Here is a 23846-nt window from a genome sequence, read left to right as displayed (position 1 = left end):
CGCTTGACATTAAGTGCACCCTGGAACAAATACATCTCTTACACATACTAAATTTACAAACTATAGTTTTGCTGTCTCAACACACAAAAAAGAGAACTTAGCACCTGAGACTGTGTCATGTCACTACTAACATTCATTTGAACATGAGGAACAATTTTGAGGGTTAACTTAAATTGCAATAATTTTGTCAAAAATCTGACATTCAGATTGATGAGCAATGACGGAAACAAAAAACTTGCACAAATATCTTTGCCACTTGAAAAGATTTTCCATATTTAAAATAGAAGAAGAAAACAGAGATACGAAACTTCTATCTTTTCAAATTTTCCACTTATTTATTAGGGTCCTCAAAGATTTTCAATTTGAAAAGAATTCCACGACTTTCACGCTCCCTCTGGAATTCCAAGACTTTCCCCAAGCTTTTTAAAAGGTCCACGACTTCCCAAGAGTCCATGGAAACCCTGCATAATAACAAGGACCAGTGTGACAATGATTCAAAGCTTCTTTGGTATTTTTGCACAGCATCCAAAATTTGCAGCAGCCTTTTGTTGAGAACAGAGATGTGCAATTCAAGTCCTACAAGGGAACTCAAAACTTTAAACCATGTACTGTACACTTTTTAATACTGTTCACTTTTTAATGTGAACTAAAAATCTTTAACTTAAATAGGTATAGTCCAATTTTGCTATGCAAATGGAAATAAAATTGTACCCCTGAAGATCCCTTAGTGATAAGCTGTCAACGATGAACAAGGGCTTAGAAATGTGACAATAGGTGTGTTTAGACGATACCCTACTTTCGAATATAACTTACAAGCGAGCCAGCAATTAAATTCTGCTACAAGCGAGTGTGTGTCCACACGGGACTTACTTGTAAGCCAACTCAAAAGTAAGAGTGACCTTCACTGGTAAATTATGCCATGATTATATACAATCAGAATAGGATTGGGTCATCAAGGTCATGCTTACATGCGAGTTTACATGCAAGTCTTGTTCACACTGGCCTTACATTCTAATGTAGCTCGCTACCTGTAAGATATCTTACAAATAAAATCGTTGAAAGTAACTTTTGGCTTGTGCCTAATGGTATGCTGGGGGTGAAACTAGTCAAGGGGGATAATTACCAGTAATTGAGGCAACAGTGGTTTGCTTTTATTCTTTTTTGTAGAGCAACTGGACTATAAGTACTACTGTACACTACTCACTACAAAATACAGGCAAAATGTCTACAAAAATATTTAGGCACCTTAACACCCGTAAAAGTGGGCAAAGCAAAAAAAACTAGATGTATATATCCTCTGTGCATATCTGCGTATGCATAAATAAAACAATGAAAACACTCTGCAACATTTGGAGAACTAAAAATATATGGAAATATAAAAATCATAAATTCTAACATAATACATAACAAAAACATACTATGTAAATATCTACAAAATAATGTTTAGGCCATACCTTATTCTATATAATATTGCATATCAGTAGCTGCTCATAATTTATTATTCCTGAACTTTGTCAAATTAAAAAAAAAAGTGGCATAGAAAGCCATATAGTGCAAAAATCATGTCCATAAACTTGAGATCAGCATACATCCTAGTCGACTTACAGAAACCATCACAGCTAGGATCAGCTCTGTGAGTTCCGTACAGGAAGATCATGCAGGACAATTAGCAGCAAGCTTATATCCAGGGCCTTTCAAGGTAACTCAATATTTTCACAAGAACAAAACTTAACACTGCCAGGGCTAGAACTCGTACTGTTACACATTAAAGTCAGGCGCCTCACCGGCTGGGCAAACATGAACTTAATAACATATGTTCATAAGTATATGAAACAAAAAAAAGAAAAGAATTACAGGTAAATTAAGTAATTCTGGGCCAAGCTCGATCATTATGAATGCTAGTGACTCCGCGATAAATGCACACGCACATAGGTACAGAAGAAAGCATACACGCGCCTTACATTGCGTGTATGCTCCATGGACGCAACACACATGTTCCAGCTTGGCCAAGAATTACTTAATTTACCTGTAGTTTATGTGACTGTATGATAATAACTAGACTCACAAACTGAAGCCTCAATGCAAGAAGAGTGTAAGTACTTTGTACTTCAGACTTTCATTGGCACTGACACACACACATCCACATTCCGCCTTGAAACAAGCAGGAGCAAATTTGCCCTCGCAAAGCCACCAATCCATCCTGGTCTTTGTAAAATTCACATGAACCAGGAGCAATTTTCAAAAACAAATTGCTCCCGGTTCCAGTTTTACACTTGATGCAGTAGTGATGGTATGCTGTACTGTATATGCAGAAAATAATTTACTATTTGAAAAATGCTCCTGTTTCTTTAGAAATTACTCCTGGTTGTTGTAAAATCCCAGTGAACCAGGAACAATCACTAGGATCTACAACATGCTCATCTATCAGGGCATAGTTCTTTAACCCCAATACATTTGTTCATTCATTGAATGACCTTTGAAAATTTGGGTACAAAAAACTCATACTCTGCAACTTGAGGTAAAATTTTGCACTACCAGTGTTTAATTGAGGTTATTGAACTATGGCATTGAGATGAGGCCATTGTGGTCCATAGTGAATGTTCAAAACAAATTCCTCCAGGTTCCAGTCTGCGATTTCAAGGCTTGCCCCACACTATCATATGGGTTTTACAAAAACTTTTGTGCATTATTCTTCTTTACGCTCTTTACCGACGCCTTTCCGCATTTCTCTGTTTTTTTCTTGCGCTCAAGTACGCCGATACATTTGATCAACCACACAGACCATCATGTCCTGGAAACATCACACATACACACACTAAGGATTATACAAAAGCTTTCCTTGCACTACTCTTCTCTTGAATTCTTGCCATAGTAGATTACGCTCTTTGCCGACACCTTTCAACATGCCCTTGTTTTCTTGCGCTCTTCTTGTCAAGTATGGTAATACATCAGCTACAGGGCCATAAGGAACATATTTGTATACCGCATATCCACTTTGTCCTGGGAAAGAGAAATAAAGAAAAAATCGGATGCGTGGAAATATTAATTTGAATACACACATGCTGATATCACCTTGTAAAGATGAGTGTACATGCTTTTGTTAATGACATATTTAATGATCTTATTGTCAAAATGCTCCTCTGTTAGCACTGTGATGTGGCTGACATGTTATGTGTTCACACGATGCCTGAATTGATGTACACAAGCTCTATTATGATCTGATAGTGTTTAACCCCATGAGAACTACCTGCCGATTAGCCAAACAGTTTTCATTATCAATATCAATCAGTAACATTGTGGAATAATTTCACAACACAAAAAATTTGGGGTGAATTATTTGCAAAGCATCATTCTGATTGGTGATTAAAGTGAAGATATCATGTAGTCCATGTACCGTAATTGACCAATCAGAGGCAAGGTTAGATCGGCAGGTAGTGCTCAGGGGGTTAATATCTATTGGTTATTTCCAGTTCATGCCTAAACCATGCTCTCTGCAACAAAAACACACAGATCTCTAGTTTGGTAATACCTATGTTTTGTGAGTGTTTTATTATTCCTTAATCCATAATACAGAAATATATTATCATGTTTTACCCACAGACTACTACAGAACATGTATCAACAGTCGAAGTCCCCGTGTATTGTATACTGTGAATTCTTGCATATTCATGAGGGCCGATTGTTTGATTGTGCCATGTCTAACAATCACACCATCGTTGCGTGCCTTCACGTAAACATGGTAGAGCTTTGTGTGCCTTCGCGATTACACTAAAGACCGTCACATTTCACGGAACAATCTACCCTCACTGCTGATGCTGAGAATGACTTCTTGAACGCGATCATAGTTTTACCGCATGCAACAGACAATGAAGGTCAATCTGAATACCATTCACCACAAATGGGCTGTAATGTTGTGCATTTTCACTTTCTGAATTAGACAGGTAATTTCTGAAATATTAGACAGGTAATTTCTCCTTAAAATAGGCTTTATAATGATTATGTGAAGCGATCAAGCAAAATGAGTCTGATGTCGATCAAAATCAAAATTATGTTTTCAGTTTTATTACATGGGCCCTTCTCAAGAGCTTTACTTTGCTGAAAACCCTATCATAATTTGATTTACGGTTCCAGAGATATGGCCATTTTAGTGTTGCTCAGAACAATAAAATACAAAGGCAGTTGAATACTGTTATTGGCTATATCTCAAAATCAATATCCCTGACATCCGACTCATTTTGTTTGATCCCATCACATATTACATGTCCCTGTTGCTTGTTTGCAAGGTAGTAAAAATCATTAAGAGTTGGAAAATCCTTTGTTTTCTATTGTTTTTGAGATGTTCAATGTACTGTATCTCAAAACAAGGTATGCCGACATTACAGCCCATTGTGGTGGATAGACACATTTTTAAAAATTACAGTAACCCAACATCAAACAAATTGACTGAGGAAGTTAGTACTTACCGAGTGGGAAAGACACTTGATCACACATGCCTAAGAGCTGTCCAAAGTACACCAGTTGATCTTGAGGACCAATACTTAACTCATCCATTCTACAATTCAAAAGTATGCAAGGATAATATTTGTGATCAAATATATGATCAAATATAGGTATTTTTTATCATGTAAACAATATATTTGGATACAAGTAAAGTCCATCAGAATCAGTTTTTCTTGTTAAAATTAATTTTTGATGAACATTACACCACATTGCCAACAGATCACTCTTGACAATATCAAATATCTCGCCCCATAAAAACATGCCATGTGTGTATTTCTCAGTGGCATGCAGGTTCAAATCACATGCTAACCTAGAAGAGTGATTTGTCTGCACGCTGATGATGCAAAACCGCTTTTACACATTGACAGCACTCTCAACTTAAATGAGGGTACACTGCTAGTAATAGTATGCATTCCTATAATACAAGACCTTACCACCAGAGAAGATATCTTACACTTCCCATAATGCATTTCTCTCATTTCAATTTTCTGTACTGATTTGCTATCTAGTGCAACATGGGTCGATAGTGACAAAAAGTACCTCTCTGAACAGAGCACATCCAAGATGTTTATTTCTAGACTATCGACCCATCTTTAGCCAGTCTCAACATGAAAACAAAGGGAACCTGTGAACTAATAGGAGTGTCATTTGCAGTGATGCATCATATTGCAAAGGATTCTGGGAAGAGACCTTACCTTCTCATTGTAAACCTCACAGTATCCTCATTATGCGACGCCACCATCAAGTTGATATCCCCGTATCTCTTAATACTTGTCAACATATGGTTCAAGCACTTGTGGTAGCACTGATTAGTAGCCTCATAGCTGGCGTTGATAGGGTCTGCGTAGCCGATCTCTTGGGCTCGCGCCTCTCTTGCTCCATATATATGCCTGCATTTGAGTTTGGCACCAAAGTGGAAATGTTCTCGTTGTGATAGCTCCATGTCTACTGTGAGATTATTGTAGGCTTGCTGTATAAAGAATTCAAACAAAAATATAGAATGTTAATTGGTTTGTTTTAAAGTGTAATGTTTTCTTTAATTTGTTTTGTGAGGCAAAGCTGCTGCCAAGGCACCACCAGTACTACTAATTTGTATTAAATTAGAAATGACAGCATAAAAAACTGGCAATTCACAATTGCCATATAAACGGGGCATAATCTTAACACCTGACCGACCGCCAGAAGTGGGTTATGTTACTTTGCTATCGGACAGGTAAAAATGTGTATAATTTCAAGATCGCTGTGTATGGGCAGCTTGGCACACACAATTTGCAAGCGCTAAGTTTTAACACAGCTGCATGAAGACATATTTATACATTATCCATTTTGGAAACAATCGACGCAAAGAAATGTTTGCAATGTTTTGGACAGAGCAGAAAAGTATTCCATATTGGTCCCATGGCCCTACGTACATAATTTTGGGATTACAGGTTGATAATCCTAAGGGTCATTAGTCCAAAACCCCAAAAACTTGGTTATAAACCCTAACCCTAAACATCACCGTAGCCTATAACATTAGTTCTTCTCTTAACCCTTAACATAATTATGCAAACCCAAAACCAAACCATAACTCTAATCTTAAAACTTTCCCTGACCCTAACCATATCCTTGACCAAAATGACCTAAATCTAACTTTAACCATTTTCAGACTAATGGGCTGTTCCCAATTTTGGTATGAAAACATTTGACAATATTTCTTTAACCTGAAAATCTGTAAAAAATCAAGCTCAATAGCTCATTATTGTAAATTCACCCACAAAACATAAGGAATAAGTAAGTAATAAGGAAATAAACAAGGAAGTAATATCTTGGTGTCGGGGATCTAGTTTTGTTGGAACTCGTGAGGTGGCTCATACACTGTTAACGGATTTCCTCTTTGCATTAATAATAGCTGCTCATCACACGAACATGTGTCAAAAAAGTACATATTGCAACAAACTAATAAAGAGTTCTTTATTATCAATTCTTATTCAATGGGTGCGTCTTGTAAAGAATTCACGTAATTTGATTGGTTTTCGGTGTATAATATCTCACAATAGTTGATAGTGATATTAGTCAGGGCGCTTGCCGCCACGTTAACGGCGCACGCTTGTTGCTCCTCAATGATCGCGCAACTTTTGTCCTCACAAAAGTAACTTTAAATTTTTGTCTAAAAAAGGCAGTTTTTCTCGCAACAATTACATTAAAACTGAATAAGAATGAGAATAAAGATAGGATTTTGTCTTTTGCCTATCAATATCGTGTCATAATGGATGGGCTGGCCAATATTTTTATCGTAGTGGATACGCTGCGCCGGCATCCACTACTCAAAATATTGGCCAGCCCATCCATTATGACACGATATTGATAGGCAAAAGACAAAATCCTATCTTTATTCTCTAACTATATGTCCTCTTTGCCTAACCACAGCAGTTGTATTAAGTCTTGCACCAACCTTTAAACTTACTTGTTTTATCAAAACTTTCTACAAAACCCATAACCACAATCTTTTGATTGATTGAGCAGTGTTTTGAACCAAACAGCCTGATTCAAATTTAAGGTAGGCTAAACTGTGGATACCCTGTAATTTACACAGGTAATCGAGGACATGAAAACATTGACATTTCACATTCACACCATGGACTTTTAACAGATCTGATAATTCTGGAATTGATCTTGTAACCAAGGCTGTCCACGGTCTTAGCATTAGGAAAAAACGCCACAGAATTCAAACCAGAGAACCCGGACTACATACACTACCATGAACGATAGCGCCGTCAGCTGGGGGGCATTGGGGTCCTTGCAGACGGTGAGGGAAGAGGAACAAAAACAATTCTGTGTTTCATTGGTTAAGTATCGCATACATATCACATCAAGTGCGTCTCTCAAATGCATCAAGTATGCAATGTCGCGCTCACATGACAGCAATTGTCTCACAGGTATTCCAAACGAAACCAAATACCGTATTTCGTCGAATAAACGCCCCCGGGGGCGTTACATTTTCCAAAGGGGGGGCGTTTATTAGAGGTCATTTTTAGCCGCGACAATTCCCGTTAAAATCATTAGGTAAGCTTAAAAGTCACGCTAAAATGACGAACTATGACCTTTTGACACTGACTTTTGGTTCACTTCCGGGTTTCAATCCAGATTTTCGCCAATTATTGACGCTATTACTACACAAGATAGCATGGAAATATCGGCATTTTTGAAACATCTTGGTTGAAAAAAGTGGTGGGGGCGTTTATTTGAGGGGGGTGACTATTTGACAAAATACGGTACCCCCAAAATTTTTGCTCCATGATATGCTTGTATCAAGATGGCAGTCAAGTCTCGGTTCTCAGGTTTGAATTATGTGAAACACTCCCTAACTCCCATAAAAGTCCACAGTGGAAATCAACACACACCCACACACCTGATCACCCCAATAGCCCTTACCTTCAGATAGCACTGGTATGTGTTGAAGATGACTGGGGATTTACGGTTGAATTTTCTCATCATCTCGATGACCAGGCGACTTATGGCTGGTTGAAAGTAGGTCTGCTCCGCATCGATCATCAGACGCACTCCTTTATCTCTCGCTCTCTGTAACAAATTAGTTTTTGATATAAAAGTTACCATTTCTTATTTACATCATGACTTTTAGAGTACATACTTTACAATCTTCTGTTGGTTTTATTGATGAAGTGTAAGGAAAGTGTGAGGGAAAAAATAACCAATGGCAATCATAGCCCTAGATGCTGCCCTTCAAACTGATCCCATACCAACAGCACACATTGCCATGCCCCTATTATCCCTTTGCCTGTGATGCCCTATTCTGTTTCACACATTGATAACCAAATTTCATTCAAAAATTTTATTGTACATACCTAACCTAATACATTCTTTAATTAGCGGTTAATAACTGCGCATCGGTTATTTGGAGGGCATTGTCAAAAATCTTAACATTTTGCGTTTGGAACCGAGGGATATTTTCCTCAAAAATAAAATTTGTTTACGTTTTTGCCTTTCCAAAAATTGATCAGGCTAAAACAGGACGACCAATAACAGAAGTGCGAATCACAAGCTGTGCAAATATGGTTGCGCCATAATCCAAATACGGGGCCAGCGACTCGCAATTTGTTCGGACGACAACACAGCCGCCATGGAGGTTACTAATATTTACGCTGACGGTCCACTGTTGTTTATTAGTGACCACGTTCAGCGTTGCGTTTTGCCAAATAAATAAAGATGATTGGACCGCATGTATCGCGTAAATTAATGAGGTTATGAATCAATCATAGTTCATACATGTAAACGATACAGACACTACTTAAATGTGGTGTCCAGCACAATCTCTCTTAACCACACCTTGATAAGAGTAAGCAAGATTGCACATTCTAACTCTGTGTTAATCTATTCCCAACTATCGTGCTGGACTCTATATTTGAGGGTTGGACAATTCAATCTTTGCCCTCTGCCCATTTTCATCCATTATTTTGGTGACTTTCATGCAACATTTCAAAAGCAGATAGACAGCATTGGCCTCTCTTCCATACTCTTCCAACTCAAGGTGAAGCTAGGCTAACATATCTGGCCTGGCCTAAGTACCATACCTTCCCAAATACTTGTCTCGGTCCCAGCCGGGTTAGGGTTCCTTTGTCACTAAACAAACCGTCTGTGACAACCCGTGAAATGATGATCGCTGATTGGTTAATAAATTTCCAACTTAAAAGGTTTTCAATTGGCTATGGAATCATGACTCCTGAATTAGGATGCGACTTGTGTAGAAGTAATACTAAACATTTGTAGATACAGCAAACGCAAATTGTAGACTAGATTATTATAGCGGCACCTATCGTCTGACATCACCTTTTATGTTAGAGACTCGCAGCGAGTACACACATGTATTGTGTGGATTTATATCACCGCATGGCTGTCCATCAACCGCTGCATGCGCTGAAGCCCAGCGCTTGATTGACAGCCAATTTTTACCTCAGTTTTTTACCAAGTTCATGTTCAGCCAATCAGAAAAGATGTACTACAAGGTTGTCGCCATACGGCTTATTTAGTGAGGAAAGAGCACAAATCGGCTGGTACCGAGACTACCCAAATACCTGCATGATCCTTATAACTGGTCTTCTCCTGGTCCTTCCGTTTCTACTCAATGCTTACCTTGGCTAACACATCTGTTCTCTGCAACATCCTCTTCATCTGCCTCTCCTCTTCTTCCGAGAAGACAAGTTGCAATGGCTCCAATTGACCTTTCTGTATTCTTGGTGCCGTGAATATTTTTTTCAGAGTCACGTCAGGATGCATAAGTCTGTCCCAATCTAAAAGATCAATCCACCTATAAAAACAGAACAGGTTGAAGATTCAAATTGACTACTTCCCCAACAAATAGTGGAATGCAGGGTCACCTAACAAAACTTGGGTTGTACATTGATGTAAATCTGGGAGGAGCAATTATCCTGAAACACTGCAACCACGATCATTCTCAATATCGTGGAAAAGGGTTCATTTTCTTTTTACCGATACCAAGGACCACAAAATCATCAAAATAGGAGGTATTTTCAGGATCGTACTGTCGGATAAAAATGATCCTTTGGGGAAATCTGGTAATGTTTTGCATATCAGATATGAAATCTGAGAATTTTCAGCAAAACAATCAACACCCAGGGAGGTACATGTATTTTGAATACACCAACAAAAATCAAGGGGTGGGTTTTATCCAGGCCTTGGTCTCACAAGAACAGAGCAGTAGAAAAGGCCAGTAAATTTATTCAGAGTACTGCTTTTGATGTTTTGGCAGTCAGGAAAAGTTCCTAAATTATACCTCCATCAGCAGTCACGGGGAATAACAGAACAATTGCTGTGATCAATTGGGCTATTCCAGTTGAAATCCATACACCCCTATGGAAGACATAACATTAATCTCCCACACAGGGGGTGTAGATTTCAAATGGAGTCACCTATATTCAGGTACAACCCCATTTGAAATTTACAATCTATGTGTTGAAGATTAAGGTACATGTCTTCCACAGGACAGGGTGTATGGATTTCAACTGGAATAGCCCAATGCTGGTATAGTAATTGTACTTATCATACCACTAAGGGAAACATCAAAAACACCGCTAACCGGATATATTTTTGTATCTAGTCAGTTAGTGCGTATTTACGCTTTATATCTAGTCAGTGACAGCGTTATGCGCAAGCACGATACATGTATATGGCGAGGTACAATATAAAGACAATTTGCATAAAGCGGGCGTGTAAAATGCACACGATACATACTACGCGGAACTGTCATCTAATTTTTGTAACATTTTTTCCTATTTTGCTACAATTAAAATATTTTTGAACGTTTTTTTTTTTCTACAGTTAATTTAACTCAGTGTGACACTTTGCGCATGGTATTTCCCGTACGATACCTCTGCTTCACCTAATACGCTAACTAATAATATACCAGCATACAATTGTGGCTAGAAAGCTGTTTCAAGTAAAATGATAGAGATTTAGCACTGGGGCAATAATTAAATGAAAATGATTTAGCACTGGGGCATGCTGCAATTTCTAATCAATATATCGGCAACCACTTTCAATCGAACAAAATGAAGCGCAAAAAAGTTTAAAAAAATGCAATATGATAGGAGCATTTGTCTGTTTCATGTGTAACCTAGTACTCCGCTACATTCTCACCCGTCATTATTATGATCCATCCACGTAAACCATTCCCCCGTGCTATCTCTTGATTGGATCCCCATCTTCTCCAGCTCATTCTGCACCTGTTGCCTAGTCAGTTTTACATTCACCAAATTCTTATCGGTACCGGCCATCTGGATCAACATGTCCCTGGTGCGAATCAAGACCTCTGATAAATTCAACTGTAGAAGAAAAAAACATCCCAAAATGGAATTAATGATAAAAATGACACATTCCTATTCATTATAAGCAAAATAACTGATTAATATGTTGAATAACCTGGAAGAAATGATATTACAAAAAAAGTTGTGTGGACATGTGAGTGAAGTGTATGTTTGTTGGAAAGTGTAAATGATTGTAATGTTAGAAGCCTGAAAGAAAAACATAGATGTGAAATGTGTTAATTAATGTGAAAGAAAATATGGTGTATGTTATTTATTTCTGTTAGTACACATCAATAGGTATGACATTTCATGTGTACTCTGCAAGACAGTAAAATGTGATGTGGTCTGATCAATCAGGCCAAAGACAACAATTGTGAGATTGAGGGACACACAAAAATAGGGAGCAAACAAACGATAAAATACATAAAAACTAAATCAGTGTAAAAGGTTGTAATTCACTTTGCAACCAAATATAACATGGATGCAAAGATTTCAATACTAGCACCATGGGCGAGTGTCGAAATAAGTAACATGTAAGCCAATGGGAACTTGGGCTTGGTTAGGGTTAGGGTTTTGTTAGACAATTCAATCTTTGCCCTCTTTTTGCCCATGATTTTCATCAAATCTAAACCCCTTGAAAGTTGCCACCCCTCCCCACTTTGTGCAAGTTTAAAATTGGATTGGGTATGTGACAGTCTGATTGTGCCATTAATTCAGATCATGATTTTGGAGGTCAATTTATTATCCTTTCATTTGGTCAAACTCGTTATGCTCAAATCTATATTAATTTTTAATATCATTAAGTTATTATATTGTTATGAGTTATTGTTGTTATTATTATTATTATTTAAGGGGTTTTACACCCTGGCCAATTTGTGCCTATTTTTGCATTTTTCTCAAAAATTATAAGCATTAGTGACAAGTAAGATATGTATATTATAGGGCAAGGACTACAACTACCGCACTGAAAATTCAGCAACTCAAGGCAAGTAGTTATTGATTTATTGATCAAATATTGGTTTTCCCTCATTTTTGACTGTAACTCCACAACTGTTGTCTGTGTTGAAATAAAATTTCCAGTGCAGTAGTTGTAGTCCTTGCCCCTATAATATACATATCTTACTTGTCACCAATGCGCTATAATTTTTGAGAAAATGCAAAAAATAGGCACAAAATTGGACAGGGTGTAGTACCTCTTAAATGGTACTCTATTAGGGTGTTCTGTAGAGCACAAAGTGCTAATAACAATTGAACAAACAAATACTCTCTAGTTTTACAAAAATTAAAACAAATGACTACATTTTAATATCAGACTCAAGTACTGCTTATGAGGTCACTAATAATGCTAGGGGCAAGGACTACAACTACCGCACTGAAAATTCAGCAACTCAAGGCAAGTAGTTATTGATTTATTGATCAAATATTGGTTTTCCCTCATTTTTGACTGTAACTCCACAACTGTTGTCTGTGTTGAAATAAAATTTCCAGTGCAGTAGTTGTAGTCCTTGCCCCTATAATATACATATCTTACTTGTCACCAATGCGCTATAATTTTTGAGAAAAATGCAAAAATAGGCACAAAATTGGACAGGGGTGTAGTACCCCCTTAAATGGTACTCTATTAGGGTGCTCTGTAGAGCACAAAGTGCTAATAACAATTGAACAAACAAATACTCTCTAGTTTTACAAAAATTAAAACAAATGACTACATTTTAATATCAGACTCAAGTACTGCTTATGAGGTCACTAATAATGCTCAGTAGAACAGCACTACTTTTCGGTCATTATTTATACTACATCGACCAGAAATGTTCTCTAATTTAGGCATGACACTGCATTTTCCTAAAAAATTCAAAGAAAGGAAAATGTATGTGAAATTGGGTAAAAGTACCAAAAACAGGCTGAAATTAAATCAAGTTGCAGAAATTTTGATTAAAATAAACTGAATTCAGTTTTAAAATTGAAAATTATCATGCCTGTTAATTGTGTCAACAACCGACAGGCTGGCCTCGCACTCCAAGTTGGCCAAGTCTGTGATGTCCTCAGACTGCGGCTAAGCAGAATGGTGATATTTTCCCGCATGTTCTCTCGATCTCTTATCTCAGAGAAAAAAATTGGGAGTGTGCATATACAAATAGCAATGTAGATACATTTCGGAGCAGATGCACGGGTGCACAAATTCCCACATACAACAAGATAATCAAAGGCCATTCATATAATTTTTTATCGTTATTTTCTTGTCTCTATAATAACATTAGATGTGTTGTGTATGCGTTATGTGAGCAAAGGCCTAGTAGAGGAAAGTGATTGTTTGAAGGCAGGTGCACCCTGTGCCAAATACACCAGCCTAGTTGCCAATAACTGTATACCTGGCAGAATCCACTGAACCAAGTAATTCATTTTGTTAGCATTACACAATGTGCTTCCACTTCATTTCACTTGGAGTAAACTATAATTTCTATTTGTACATTTATTTATTTTACAGGCACGACTTAGTGGCTAGAATCTATATGCATATGTAACCTGTATATTAACTCTCTCCATGTGGTGCCGACTACTTTGATCGTGCTTGTGTCACACATGAACTCGTGTCTCCAGGAATGAAGCCAAATGGACTTTATAGCTTTAAGTTGCAATTCAAATGACTTAATATGAAAATACGCATCGTTTTATATAAAATATACATGTACCACTTGCATTGCTTTGTAAAAAAATATGTGTGCAATAAATTTACAATTATTCTACCTGTGCATTGACCAAAAATCAATCTCGAAATCAATGCATGAAACTTTTCAAAGGCCAACTGTGATTGCCAGATACTAGTATGAATAACATGAGATCAAATCCTACACCTTGATCGATCAAATGAACTGGGTTAATAGTCACAGGCCTTGATGGCCTATGATCTATCAAATGACTGGTTTAATAGTCATAGGCCTTAATTGATGGCCTATATGATCTATCAAATGAGCTGGTTGATGAAAAAGGTTGTATAACCTATTTGGACCTCAGCACATGTCCCATCAGCATTCTCAACTTCTGACTTGTGACATTATCTCTAAGGCCGTATATATGCAGACTTTTATTAGACGTAAAATATTTGATGTAACATAGCTACGTTATTTAATCTATTGCCATTCTATTTCCAGTAATGTTTAAGTTCTAACGAATATTTGATGACGTAAAATCGATATATTTCTACCAGATATTATACGTAGCATATTGTCATCAAACATTCGTTACAACTTAAAAACATTACTTGAAATAGAATGGGCCGGATTTAATAATGTAGATATGTTACATCAAATATTATACGTCTAATACTCGGAGTCTGCATACGGCCTAAGAGTCATTCATCACCATGAATACTGCCAACCTCTGCATCAAGGCATAGTAGGAATACCATGAGATACATGAATGATCTCCTGTATTAGCCTCCCGTATCATGTCACACAACATAAACATATGGCTGCTAAATACTACATACCAAACAGATATCAACATGAATTATTGGCATGTCAATGCAAAATCAAAACATTTAAGGGTAGACTAGGTATTGTTGGTCGAAGCAGCCAAAAAAAATGATTTTCATTATCTAAATCAATATATCATTGAAAAATACCAATTTGATGTTTTGTAAATGTTCATTCTACAAATCATATACTTGTGAAAACTTGCTTGATTTATTAATTAAAGTGTTAATTGTTTCAGCCCTCTTTACAACATATTAAACAAGAACCACAGGGCCTGCAAAAGTATATCTATGATACTTGAATTCTTCTACACACTCACTATGAAATGATGAATGTAATTTTTGCCAAATCTCACTACCATTTGCAAGATGCTGTGAACTACTAAATCACAACAGTTTAAAATAGCTGCTAACCTTAATGCAATTTATTTACAAGCAACTTAATATATGCCTCATATGGTGGGTCATTTCAAACTTGACTCTGTGAAGTCAAATGATGACCTCTGCTGCTCTGATCCATCCTGATAATTTACTAAGTCCACAGGCGTGTATTTTTATGGTAATTTCTAGGGCTCTCAACTAACGGGTAATTATGTACTCGGGTACCCGATTGAATTTTCGGGCGGGAATCCGGGTAGGGTCAATACGCCTATTCTCGGTCACACGCCTATTCTCGGTCAGTTAGCGATTTGAACAACCGCTGACGATCGTTGCTTTAATTTCAGCTGTGTCTTCGAGCGAATCATTTAGCCGTGCATCGGTGCTGCAGGTTTTGGTGACTTTTTAATATCACGGCAGCACAGTTCACCTCAAATGATAGATTTTGAGATTGTATGGTGACCTGAAATATCGGCATTTAAAAAAAATAAGGTCATTTAAGAGGGGATATTGTAATATAATCAGTGATGCGAAATTGTACATGCATTTTAAAGCTGTAATTTTAACAAGTTGATCCACCTGCATCGTAAATAACACCATAGCAAATGATTGGTGTTGTGTTTATGTAAATTCCCATAGAAACAGGGGTGTCCGAGAATAGGCATACGAATTTCGTTGGCATTCCTATTCTCGGTCAGTGTTCCCAAGTATGAGCTATGTTGACATTGTTGTTGCCATGTGTCCTACAAATGATTATGCATGAGCACATGAGAAGTGTTGCATTTTGCTCTGCAGGCTTAAATTAGGCCTATAGCCATTTGTCGAATAAAAATGAGCGAGGAGAAATTATTTGTGACCGCCCGCCCCCCCCTCCTCTACCCCTTACCCCATCCCCTAACCTGTCGATTTTCGAGCTTTTTCGGTCGGAAAAATTGGGTCAACAATGTCACATTTCTGGCGGCAAAAATGGTTCCTGCCCTGGACCGAGAAAGGCGCTATAACTGACTTGCGCAGATTACATACACTATCTCCTCGGGCCTACACGTGCTATTAGCGCAATTTTGTCATTACTTTATATACATGTTAGCAGAAATAGCACTGCTATTTTCATGGATATGCTATCTGTGCAATTGACAGTGTTATTTGTTGAGGACTTAGAAAAAACCATTAGGGACATTAAAAATAGCTTTAAATGTTAATTTTAGCGCAGTTATCATGGTTATGCTATTTTTGAGTTCTCCTATTACTTGGAGGGGTGTTATTAGCGCTGTTGTGCTATTCTTATGGTTAGACCTTATAGCGTGCTATTAGCGCTGTGGTGCTATTCTTAAAATGGTTAGGCCTTATAGCGTGCTATTAGTGCTATTGTGCTCTGGAAATTGTTTTGGCCTTAGGCGGCATATAGCGCGTTATTATCGCAATAATGTTATTTATTATCGCAATAATAATTCTTGTACACTTGGAGGGGTGCTATTAGCGCTATTGTGCTATTCTTAAAATGACCTAGACCTTATAGCGTGCTATTAGCGCTATTGTGCTATTCTTCAAGGGGGCACAACACTAAATCCTTCCGCATTTGGTGTAACCTTGTATAGTTCGGTTAAAACTAGCGCCTGAGCAAAATGTATCAGCCTCTCGTGGGTACTAAATTCAAGTGAATCGTGCTTGTTTTATGGGAACAACAGAGTAGGACCTCAACATTAAAAAATCTATTCAATAAATGTTTCAAATCGATTGTGAATTAGTGACAGGCTGTTGGAATAATATCAAGGCCGGAACTGGTAAGGAGGCAAAATTGTCGGCTGAAATTTGTGAGGGCGCTGTTTTTGACAAAAATTTTGACTTTCATCGCTTGGATGCTAAATTGGTAAATTTGGCGCCCCTAAAGTATGAATTCATTTTCATCAGTAAGACCTGTGTTTTGGTGATTTGTATGTCCCCTACCCCTTAATATTGTCATATTTTACGCTTCTACACTTGAAAAATGGATATTTTTTTACATTTTTAAGTCTATACAGCTAACAACTAATGGTCATTTTGCTTTAAAAGATTACAAGAACCAAATAGCTATGTATTGATGCCAAAATGAATAAATTATAATGAATAAACATCGAGTTATGTTGGATTGTATGTCCCTACCCTTTAATATTGTCATATTTTACACTGTTACACATTGGAAAATTAACATTTGTTCACACTTTATGTAGACCTGATGGTTTTTTTTTTTTTTTTAATACTGGAAAGTTAAAACAATCAATTAGCTACATGTTGATACCAAAATGAATTCATTATTATGAGTAAAGGTTGAGTTATGGTGGTTTTTATTTCCCCTAACCCTTAATAATACCATATTTGACATGGTTATACATGAAAAAATAACATTTTCTCACATTGTATGTCTATCTACCTGACAAATAATGTTTGTTTTGCTTTAAAATAATACTAAAACATTTGAACAATCAATTAGCTACATATTAATTCCAAAATGAATTCATTATCATGAGTTGAAGTTGAGTTATGATGGTTTATATTTCCCCTACCCCTTAATATTGTTACACACGCTGCTACATGTGGAAAAGTAACTATTTTTTACATTTTCCTGACAAGCAGTGGTTGATCTCACCCGCACATATAAATATTCAAAATATTATATGAATGGTAACTTACCAAACAAATTTTGTTAATGGAACTTATATAGTTCAGCTGAGTGACATATTTTAATATGTTGGGGTGTTTTACGTGTCTTAAAAGACACGTAAAACACCCCAACCCGAACCCTATACACACCCTCACCCACATACACACCCCACCTACCCCAAACCTACACAACACAAACCAACATGCACGCAAACATGCACTTATATAAATATTTGAACCAGAACATCAATGTTTGCCTAGACATGATAGATATGCTTGATATTAAAAACAAAATTAAAAAATGGAGCTTAATTAATTTTGAAAATAGAAATTGGCACAATAGTAAAATTTGAAGCCAGTGCCATAAAAACACCCACCCTACGCATTGTTGTGAAAAATCTGATTTTCCACTAGTGTATGGACTGGCCACTTCCAGTCATGATCTAATGAAACCTAGGTTTGCTTTCAAATAATACTAGAAAGTTAGAACAATCAATTAGCTACATAGTCATACCAAAATAAATTCATTATTATGAGTAACAGTTGAGTTATGGGATTTATATCTCCCCTACCCCTTAATTTTGCCCTATTTTTTGTGATTTTATGTGATTATACGTCCATATATAAAATGACCTGTAAAAAAGTGTTACTACAATTTGAGACCACTGCCTACCTATAGCAGTGATCTAGAGGGTCCATACTAACTACCTATGGTGTCAAACCTTGTATGTAGTGGGGGTGAATGAACTCCTTATTTAGGGCCCTGTGTGATCTTGCTCCTGGACTAGTCGGGCGTGCCACCGCATTCCGCTGTGCGCTCCCACAAAATAGGACCACCTCGGACCCCGATCGGATGGTACGATAATTTTTGCCAAAAAACCGTTTTGAAAGGATCGCTCCTTGTCAATATATCTGAGAATACTGCACGCGTATTTTTATTATGCGTTTAAGTTATCAAAACCGCATCATACCGATCAACCAGGCTTCCAAAGAGAATGACCGAGAATAGGTATAGAAAAACTATACGGTGACCGAGAATAGGAGTTTAGTGACCGAGAATAGGCGTTGTCGTCAACTTTGAACTTTTGACCTTGTACTTCCAATACAAGTTCAATGGAAGATGTCATGCAGGGTATGTTAAACCGGATGTTGTGGGGAATGCACGCCCATATAGCTAACTTTTATAATTATTTACACAAGAAATAGAGCGGGTTGTTTCTTAAGTGACCGAGAATAGGCGTATTTACCCTACCCGAAAATACGAAAAAAAAAAAAATCAAAAAAAAAAAAAAAAAAAAGTTTTGGCGACTTTGAAGAACCACTGGACCTATTCTGAAGTGCTGATAATAAGGATCATTCACAGTTAATTCTTAAAAAAATTAAAAAAAAATTACGAAAAAATTACAGTTTGTTAACCTTGCTATGTAAACCACTAACTAATATTTACCTCTTCATCTATCACATATTATAAATGCATTGGTTTTCCATGCATTTATAATATGTAATATATGAAGAGGTAAATATTAGTTGGTGGTTTTGCATAGCAAGGTTAACAAACTGTAATTTTTTCGTAATTTTTTTTCAAATTTTTTTCAAATTACCTGTAAGTGATCCTAGCACTTCAGAATAGGTCCAGTGGTTTCTCTAAAGTCGCCGAAAAAATTATTTAAAAAAAAAAAAAAAAAAAAAAAAAAAAAAATTTAATTTTTTTTTTTCCGGTACTGACCCGTGAATTCGGACCCGGGTAGGCCAAGAACGGGCGGGAACCCGGGTACCCGGGAATTGGTGAGAGCCTTAGTAATTTCAAAATATTAGGATCAGGCATGCATAATTTCCATTTCCTGGTCAAGTTTTATTTTGACTAATTTTACCTAAAATGTATCTCAATGATGCAAGATGTTAATTTCACCAATTTTTCAGCAAACAGTTAAGAAATATGTAAAAATTCTGTTCATTGATTATAAATAAGACTGACAAAAAGTGTGTGTCTCCATTTTAGATTCCAGACATGGTAAATTGATTTGGTATGTGCCAAAAAATCTTTGCCCCCCCCTATAATTCACCCCGGGGTACACATAATTATTGCACCACCCCTTAATTGCCCACTTTATATTGCGAGCCACTCCCAGGCAACCATTTGCACCAGCCTACACATCTGCAGCTGAAGCATTATTGCTTTATATCTAGTATTGCTTATCTAAAAAGTACAAACAAACAACACACATTCTTAGTAATCAGTGATACTGGGTGTATTAATGGTCAATTGTGACCAGGTGCAATTACACTTTAAAGTGTAATGACAATTATAGTGTCATATAGGTGCAGATTTGGATTTGAAAAATGCTAAAAATTACCACAGGGATGAGAGGTTAGAAATATTGGCTTTTTCAGTACCAAAGTTATAAATGGGTGGACTCTGTGTTTTTTGGTTACATATTTATGAAATGATTAAAATACTGGAAGGGGAAAAGAGATAGAGAGGTGTAGGGGGAGATGAGCTGTGCTAATTGGCATTTAGTAAGTATAAAATACATGTAAATGTGAACCATGGAATAGATTTTGCATGATTTATAGATGTGAAGGGGGATACTAGTCGTACCCCTCCTCCTCCTCCACCACCCCCTGAATCTGCTCATGAACCAGATGTGCAACACTCCCATGTTTGTGTCAGGGGCGATGTAGGGGTGTGTGACATTTGAATACATACTGATTATAGGATATGTCAACACAATTTTATATCTTTGTTCCGAGTAATTTATTAAAAAAAAGACATAATGTTATTCCTGATGTAAATAAATTGATTATAAAGATAAAACACAGAAAACGGACAACACGCAAGTTTGTAATTCACATGTGATGTAAATATATGACAGTTTGGTTTTAAATATTCAGGAAGAGATATATATAGACAGATGTCTTTTCAACCATAATCATGGTTTAACATAACAATCATATGTGTAATTTAGTACACCAGTGGTTGGGTAATTGTAAAATGGTTGTGAAGTAATTGCCTGCTTTAAGCAGAGGATGATACATGTGACCAGTCATGATGAACATGTATGTCAGCAAAAGTACATTGACATCTTCTTGTCATCATAACACAATGTTATGTAGCCAAAACAAATCCTATCATGAATGTATGTTCATCTGTAACTTCCTTTTCCTTTTGATGAATAAATGCCAAGTTACATTATACGTACATATCTTAGTGGTCAATTTACTGGAATGAAATTGCAATAATTTTAGTACCAGGTATATAAGGAAAATTCTTCCCATTGTTGTATTCATGACAATGTAATGTTTGCATTTGAACATGTCAACATACTGATCACACAACATCCTCACACATTTCAATATAGTACGGTACCACTACATATATATACCCATACTACTAGAATTACATCAAGGGCTTAAATGTCAAAAACTTCCATCCCTTAGGGGACAAAAAAACCCACCCTGTTCTTCGGGTTGACGGACCTTTCAAGTAGGGTCGGTTTGTTGGGCTTTCTTTTTCTTTTCGGACATGACCCAAAAAAACACCAAAATCTGTAAATATGATGCAATTTGGGAAAATACTTTAAAAAAATGTTGTTCCTGAAATTTTTGAAATTTGGGTTGGCATTCATTTGTACAGGAAAAATCTGTTTCCCAATTTCTTCAAAATCTGGGTCGGTCGGGTCCGTAGAACAGCGTTTTCTTTTTTCGTTGCTTAATTGGAAAAGTAATTGCCCATATCTGACCCATAAGTCGGTAGCATGCGCCAGCATCAAATCGCAACCGGTTGACTTGAAAAGGCAACTTTGTTGTATGTTGCTAGCTGCGACTAAACGCTGGTAGCGAGTCTGAAAACGCCACTGCGTCATTATATTGCTAGCCACGACTGGACGCTTATAGCGAGTGTGAAAATACCGTATTTCGTCAAATAGTCGCCCCCCCCTCAAATAAACGCCCCCCACCACTTTTTTCACTTTTTCGCGAGTAGCAGCAATAAATGGCGAAAATCTGCATCCGAACCCGGAAGTGAACCAAAAGTCAGTGTCAAAAGGTCATAGTTCGTCATTTTAGCGTGACTTTTAAGCTTACCTAATGATTTTAACGGGAATTTTCGTGCTAAAAATGACCTCTAATAAATGCCCCCCCCTTGGGAAAATGGAACGCCCCCGGGGGCGTTTATTCGACGAAATACGGTATGTGAAACAATATGGCCTTTAAAGTGGTCGTTTGTATAACCGTGCAGTTTTAGCTATAAAGCCCTTGACATATACTTCTTTGAAAAAAATACCATGTAAAATTTTAAGTAGTGCCACCAGTCCCCACCACCAACATTATAACTACATACAATATATAATTATGTACATTCTATCACAAAAATAATAACATAATAAAGTGTTGATCAATTTGGGTAACAATTAATGTTGATGTCATTGTATAATTTGGTCAACTGTGATCCACTACACCAAACTATAAGATAACAAAATCATCCTCCACCCCCAATTTTTGCTCAATACTATTCTGTTGGATTGAAATACTTCCCAAATAACATCTAAATTCTGGATTTTTTTCCCTGTGCACGGCCAAATATTACAAATTGTACATGAATATTAACGCGAGGCGCGAGATGTACTTATTTTATATTAGGCCCTCCCAAAAACAACAACAACAACAAAAAGAAACACTGTCATTTTATTGGTGCATAAATTTTATTCAGAAACAAGTCAAGTTTCCATCCAATTGTATCCTTTTTATCCCCATATAAACTTACATTTACTCAAAAACATAAAAAAGCCCTTTCTCTTTTAGTCTTATCAACTTCAAGATTTATTGTGAGTGAGTGAAGGGGGGATCTTTGTTTCAGCCAATTCAAACATTGAAACTGAAACTTGTTTTTGTATGGATTACGGAAATCCTTTTACCTCAACTATTTACAGAAACTCAAAGGTTGCTGTTTATTTGATTGTTGGTTTAACATCAAACCTACAACACTATAATTGGAGAAATTCAAGTTTCAACAACCTCTGAATGTGTGTAAATAGCAAATTTATGAATAGCAGTTTGTCCTATTACTCAGAAATTGGTATGCATGTGACATATTAGGCCTAATTTGAATAATTATATGCGACATTCACCACGAATGGGTTGTAATGTTGGCAGAGCTTGTTTTGAGATATGGTCCAATACCCATGACCCTCTGAAATACAAAGGATTTCCAAACTTTGTGACATTCAATATAAAGCTTATTTTGAAGAAAGGTTGCCAGTCCAATATCTCAAAAATTTCCACAAAATCAGAGGAAAGTTAAAAATCATGTTTTTGAGTTATCGCCATATTCATAATCTCTTAAATAATAAGCTTTAGAGTGATATATCTTGCCAAGGTTGTTCCCTCAGACTTAGGGTTCAAAAGTAAATATTTCAATGAAGATTTGTTTTTGTTTTCTATTGTTTTGTGACATACTCGATGAACCATATTATAATCTACTTTTCTTCTCTGCCAACTTTCCGCTCATTTTGTGAGAACATGTCTCATTTGTGGTAGACCGTCACTTGTCCACAAAATGTGACTTAAAAAATGATGTGATCTTTTAAATTTCCACGTTAAATAATTGCCAAATAAGTACCGGTAACAACTCACTCACAAAAATTTGGTTCTTTTTATATTTAAACCTTTTATGAGTCTGAAGTAGTGGATGACAGTTGATTATGCAACAAATTTGCTAATATTCTGAAACAAGAAATATAATAATCTGAAAACCTGGAAAAAAATCTTTCTGACATCAACTTTTCTTTGCTGATGATCTGAAAAAGTGCAGGAGAAAGCATAAAGCAAAGAAAAACAAAAAAGCAATAAGGTCTTGTGGTGTGTGTTAGGATATCCTTTATGTGTGTGTATGTCCAGGGTTACCTACCAACATCTGGGGTCTACCCAGGGCAGTAAGTTTGACAGCCGCAAAGCCATCGGTAGATGTAGCACCTAGCAAGATATTGTGGATAATGGAAGGAAGACAAAAAGTAGGCAATAGAATGGTTAATAATCTTGTT

The 23846-nt window shown here is 36.7% G+C and overlaps 1 protein-coding gene across 2 annotated transcripts in view; it reads right to left on the bottom strand.

Annotated features, from left to right (window-relative positions):
* Nucleotides 1-2545: 2545 nt before the first annotated feature.
* LOC140164606 (proline dehydrogenase 1, mitochondrial-like) overlaps nt 2546-23846 on the bottom strand; it is a 39782-nt gene continuing 18481 nt past the window's right edge. For both annotated transcript variants that reach the window (XM_072187931.1, XM_072187932.1), the window contains 7 exons: nt 23714-23778; nt 11155-11339; nt 9631-9805; nt 7915-8061; nt 5196-5470; nt 4464-4552; nt 2546-3000 (listed from right to left, as the gene is read on the bottom strand). In XM_072187931.1, coding sequence (XP_072044032.1) covers nt 2816-3000; nt 4464-4552; nt 5196-5470; nt 7915-8061; nt 9631-9805; nt 11155-11339; nt 23714-23778 — 1121 coding nt within the window. In that variant the 3' untranslated portion in view covers nt 2546-2815. The remainder of the gene's footprint in view (nt 3001-4463; nt 4553-5195; nt 5471-7914; nt 8062-9630; nt 9806-11154; nt 11340-23713; nt 23779-23846) is intronic.

The sequence above is a fragment of the Amphiura filiformis genome, chromosome 11 (assembly GCF_039555335.1).
Source record: "Amphiura filiformis chromosome 11, Afil_fr2py, whole genome shotgun sequence".
Lineage (NCBI taxonomy): Eukaryota > Metazoa > Echinodermata > Ophiuroidea > Amphilepidida > Amphiuridae > Amphiura > Amphiura filiformis.
The sequence above is the reverse complement of the archived record's forward strand: the minus strand, read 5'-3'. Positions and strand labels throughout refer to the sequence as shown.